General features: G+C 46.9%; 1 protein-coding gene across 1 annotated transcript in view; it reads right to left on the bottom strand.

Moving 5' to 3' along the window:
- Nucleotides 1–5,710, bottom strand: part of LOC107118476 (ficolin-2-like) — a gene marked incomplete at its 5' end in the record, with an annotated part of 16,066 nt that overhangs the window by 6,738 nt on the left and 3,618 nt on the right. Inside the window, one exon of the mRNA XM_015420825.1 lies at nt 1,130–1,264. Coding sequence (XP_015276311.1) covers nt 1,130–1,264 — 135 coding nt within the window. The remainder of the gene's footprint in view (nt 1–1,129; nt 1,265–5,710) is intronic.

The raw sequence follows: 5,710 nt of genomic DNA, 5'->3' as shown, positions 1-5,710 counted from the left end.
TGCAACTGTTGAAGATACAGGAGTCTACTCGAGGAAAGCAAAAACCTGACAGCTCTGAAGCGGGGATCAGGGAAGAGATTGCCCTTTGTACATGCCTGTTTGCAGTATTCAAAATGGAGGTCTGCTCCAGCCTTGCAGCTCTGTTTGCACCATGGCAGCAATGCACAGCTAAAGGAAGCATGTGGTTCTCACTGAAGTAATGCTTGCATATGAAGAGGAATTCTGTTCTGATTATGGTGGTGTTCTGCTCTGCAGTTTTCAGTTCTAATGTACAAATTTGTGCAAGCCTAGTGCTTTTCAAAGCCCAAGCTTCTTGCAAATGTATCCACTACAGCACAGCCTATTCTGCTACTGCTGGGGCTGGTTGCATCTCCCAGACTGCTCCCCTGCTGTGGCACAAATGCTTTGGTTCTGTGTAACCAGCAGAGGTGAAAATCCATCTTATTTATAATGGTATTAGGCCTCCCCCCCAAAAAAAAAGCCACTCTGCTCTTTGAACGAGGACTTGCTGGGGAAATTTTACATAGGAGTACGAGGGTGATGTCCCAAGAACTGGAGTTGTAGCTTAACTTCTGTAAAGTATGCTTCTGTGATACTCTTAAAACATGTGATGTCAGGGGGTGTGGCCTTATGACACACTTCCAGTGATGTCAGGGGGTGTGGCATATGCTAATGAGTCATGCTAATAAGCTCCGGCAGCTCTCTTTCTACAAAAAGACCCCTGGAATTTCCCGTGCTGTACATGGGGGTGTACTCAAGGACACTTGAGGTTCCTTCCAACTCTATGTTTCTGCATTTCTGTATGAGGGGAGGGTAGAAGAGAAGGAAATATGGAGCACACAAGCCTAATTTAACCATGTTTGTACCTGTACAGACAAACAGGGGTTGTTTTTGTGTGTATGTGTGTGTGTAACATCTGAATGCACCCTACACAAAACTGTCTTTTTTCCCTTCACTTTAGCTCTTCTATGGCCATCTCCACCTTGGTTTTGAGGACAGTTTGACCTATTTAGTATAGACTGGTTGCAGTTGGGAAGGCAGCTGCAACACTCTCTTCTCCTTCTCCTTCCATGGTTATGGTTTTCTCTTCTGACCATAAAGGCTGTCCAGACGGTCCCCAGCCACATACCTGCAGTGCCCTCAAGGAAGGCTCCAAGTCCCAGTCTGTACTGATCTGCCTCCCCTGAAACGCTGAAGGTCTCATATTTGGCCACAGTGTGATTGTTCTCAAAATCAGTGAGATCAATGTGCAGCTCATTTTCTCCTATTCAAAACAGAAATAATTATGTTGCTACATTTAGAGGCTGCAATAAAAACTCCATCAATTCCACAGATCTGACCCAGTCACAATCTATCAAGAACCTTTCACACAAGGTTTGCTGAAATATGCATGGGATTGCTCACAGGTGCATAATTATGCTTGTGTACCACACACACTGCTTTTCAACAGTGCCAGTTCAAGGAAGATTGCTCCAGAGGTGTCCAACAGGGAACTGCAAAAACAGTCATCTTCCTTTACATAAAATCAGATCATATAGAACATTTTAACATAACTATATTAAAATCTGATTATGCTGACCCAGGTTATTTTTCAGGATCTAAGAAATTTTGTATTAAGCAGCACTGTTTCCTGTCTTCCAAAACAACAGATTCCTGTCCAAGTGGAATTTTTATACTGAACCCCAGAAACAAAAGGAGAAATGGGTGGAATATTGCTGGGTCAAGTTGGGGACATCTGAAATGACCCGAAACACTGCCGAAATTTTGGGAGTACTAAAAAATTTCAGAGAGGCACAGGAGTTGGGGGGGGGGGAAGCTGGTCAACCAAACAGTTTAAGTTTTAAAGGGACAAGTAGCACCACTTAACAGCTGATGCCACCAGCCATTTCCTCAAGTTCCCTTCCCCACAACTATCAGCTGTTTGCCAACAAAGGATGGAAACTAAAACTAACAGTTGGTAGAGACCATGTCTGCCTGCCTTTGGAAATAATGCGGCCATTATTTCCTATGGGCTGTGAAGAGGCCGGGTCTACCCATAGGAAACACTCCACCCATCCATTATTTCCTATGGATGGACATGGCATTCCAATGGACTGTAGACTTGGTATCTATCCACCCAGGTATAATTTGTTACATAGCATCAACTGTCAGGGGCAGGAACAGATGTTGGGCAGGGTGTGCTTACCCCCCTCTCCTCCTCCCTCTCCCTGCTCTTACAGCTACTGTGGGGGAAGGGGGGGATTAAAAAAATGGTCCTGCATTTTGGAACCTGTTAAATTCCTTAACAGTAGCAAGGATCAGAAACTTTTGGGTAACATTAAGTATAGGTAAAGGCAAAGGTTTCCCTTGCTTGAAAGCATATACAATCCCTGAAATCTGGATCCAAAATGAACATGAACTTTTTTTTTTAAGTACACCCCCCTCTGAAATGAAATGTGTGTTTTTATTAAGGCAGCGTCTTTTTTGACTTCACCCACCACCCTCCCAAGAAATGCTGTTACACATCTTGTTTCACTCTTTTTGTAGCTTCTTTCTGCTCAGTGAACACGTTTCTGGTCTGCTGTTTTCCTAGCTCATTTTTCTCCACCTCGTAATTTCTTTTAAGGGAAGTGAAATAGTTAAAATGAGCTGAAAGCAACTGTAAATTTGTGAACAATGGTAGGATTATAAGCTTGCCTGAGGAATAGGCAGAGTAGCAAAAGCTAGAGATAAAGAGGGGAGGGGGTGTAAAAGAATGTGGATGGCAAAGAATAGCCTTGACTAGACACTAACAAGCATGCATGCCTAATGAACTCATTAATATTACCTGACACACCTTGAATACTTAAACAGCCGTGACCTCGACCTCCATGCCACAATTGAAACAGTGAGCAAACTTGAGGCCCCTTGCACGCCTTCGCAGGGTTTAGAGTGTTTTGACCAGCTCAGTCTGGAGGAAGTTGACAGATTGCTCGTATGTGTGCGCCCAACCACGTGCCGCCTTGACCTGTGCCCTTCCGGGCTCATCAAAGCGGGCCACAAGGGGTTTCGAGGTGCCTTATGGGAGATTGTCAACAAGTCCATCATGGAGGGGCGGTTCCCCGAGGCACTCAAGGAGGCAATGGTCCGCCCTCTCTTGAAAAAAAACAACTTTGGACCTGGCTGAATTGGCCAACTATTGGCCGGTGTCTAATTTGCCCTATCTGGGCAAACTGATGGGGGGGGTGTGACACAGCTACAGAGCTTTCTGGAGGACGCTTCTGTCCTTGACCCATTCCAGTCCAGCTTTTGCCTGGATCATGGGATAGAGACAGTGCTGGTTGCCCTTACTGACGACCTCCGGAGGCATCTGGATCGCGGCGGTGTGGCGGCACTGTTGTTAGATCTAACAGCTACTTGGGAGGATGGACCCCATGTCATTATACCCCACTGAGGTCCCGCCCCAAACCCTCCCCTCCCCAAGTTCCACCCCCTCCCCCAAATCTCCAGGAATCCCCCAAGCTAGAGTTGACAACCCTAAAGATAGGTTTGCCAGCTTCAGATTGGAAAATACCTGGAGAGCAATGTTCCCTCTAAGCTGTGGTGTCTTGTGAGCAAAAATTCTACTTTGTGAGCTACTGGCATTAAAGTTGTGAGCGAGTAATTTGGCCACTGTATAAATCAGTTTGCTCTGGAGCCATCCTTCCTGAGCGAAGACAAAAATGTGTGAGCTGGAGGCTAAAAGACTGTGAGCTAGCTCACACTGACTCAGCTTAGAGGGAACACTGTGTCATGCCTGCCCCTGCTGATGCCATGCCTGCCCTTGCTGATGCCCCTGAGGAGGCACCTGCCAGCCAGGAGCCTGTGGACTTACAGGCTCCTGAGGACAGTACTGCAGCAGAAAGGCAAAGACTGGATCCTGTAGCTGAAAGCTATCTAAGTGGTGAGGAGGATAGAGCCTCCCAGGGAACACCTGCAAGGGATCAGCCTCTGCTGCAGCCCAGTAATTCATCATCAGACTCGCCCCCACCTGTAACCAGGCTCCGGAATTTAAGGAGACAGCAGCTGAGAGAGCGAAGGCAGAATGCACACATGCGTGCCAGAAGATCCCTCAGCCCTGACTATTCAAAGGTAGGGATCAGTCTCTGCTGCAGCCCAGTAGTTCATCAGACCCGTCCCCACCTGTAACCAGGCTCCGGAATGTAAGGAGACAGCAGCTGAGAGAGCGAAGGCAGAATGCACGCATGCGTGCCAGAAGATCTCTCAGCCCTGACTATTGACAGGATCCTGACCTTGCTCCCGGCTAGCTAATGAGTTGATTAGCTAGCACTGTATATCTGCAAGTCTGTTGCCAGCAGTCATTTGTGCTGGAAAATGTTGTTTGTCAGGACCTGAATCCTTGCATCTCTGCTCCAGACCTTGTGGAATTCTGTGATTTAAACCTGTTTGAACTGTGCTACCTGATTTGCTCGGCTTGACCTCAGACTGTTCCTGGGCTTTGGCTTGCTTGCGTCACGCCCCCTGATCCTGCCGTGACATTCGGCAGTTGGCCCCCTTCCTCGACTTGGCTACAGTTATCCATGCGATGGTCACCTCGAGGCTAGACTACTGTAACACTGTCTACATGGGGCTGCCTTTTTTGCAGATCCGGAAGCTGCAGCTAGTGCAGAACGCAGCGGCTAGGCTGTTGATGGGTTCCCCTAAGTGGTAGCACATCCAGCCTGTGCTAAGAGAACTGCACTGGGTGCCAATAGCATACCGGATCCATTTCAAAGTGCTGGTACTTACCTTTAAAGCCCTAGATGGCCAGGGTCCGACCTACCTGGTGGACTGCCTTTCCCCATACATACCCCCAAGAGCACTTCGATCGGGGACACAACATCGCCTGGCAATCCCAGGCCTCAAGGAGGTAAGGCTTGCAGCGACCAGGACCAGATCCTTTTCAGTGGTGGCCCCTACCTGGTGGAACGAGCTCCCAGAGGAGATCAGGGCCCTGTGGGACCTCATGCAGTTCCACAGGGCCTGCAAGACGGAGCTCTTCCCCCACCAGGTTTTTACGTGGGGCCTCCCACTACCGCCACTACCACCATCATGTGGTTAATAACGGGACGGAAGGATGGCCACAAAAGATCTGCCAAAATACTACATGGCACTGGTACCACCGGACTATATACTAACTATAGTTGGACTATGTACCCAACTATAGGCAATATCACCTTTAATAGCAGCCTGATATTCCCCTGCAAACTATGGAGACCATTTTGTTCTTATTGAGCACTTTATTTTTTGTTGATTTAAATGGTTTTACTGTTTTATTCTGTTTTACTGTGTTTTTATGTGTGAGCACTAGTGCTCCCTTGTAAGCTGTCCTGAGCCCGCTTGCGGGGAGGGCAGGGTATGTATAAATAAATAAATAAATGATAAGGGAGGGGGTCATGTTAAAGAGTTGGTATGTTTTAGGCAGTCTGAAAAAGTGTAAGCTCTCACAACCCCAGTCAACGGGAATGGGGAGGAATGGGGCAATTATTACTGCACAAAACTACACCTACAAAACTACAGAAAACAGAAAAGGGAAGGCGGAAATTTTTTTAAAAAACCCGGGGTACAAGACAGCAAATTAAAAAAACCACACTATGACTAAAAACCCAAGAAAGGAAGGTCATTAACAGTTAGTATTCAGTTAGTCATAAAAATAATAACTTTTCGTTTAAGTCAATGAATTCAAGAGTTAGTGAGTCCATTTTAGTAATTG

This window comes from Gekko japonicus, unplaced genomic scaffold (genome assembly GCF_001447785.1).
Source record: "Gekko japonicus isolate JY-2015 unplaced genomic scaffold, Gekko_japonicus_V1.1 scaffold2095, whole genome shotgun sequence".
Taxonomy (NCBI): Eukaryota; Metazoa; Chordata; class Lepidosauria; order Squamata; family Gekkonidae; genus Gekko; species Gekko japonicus.
The sequence above is the reverse complement of the archived record's forward strand: the minus strand, read 5'-3'. Positions and strand labels throughout refer to the sequence as shown.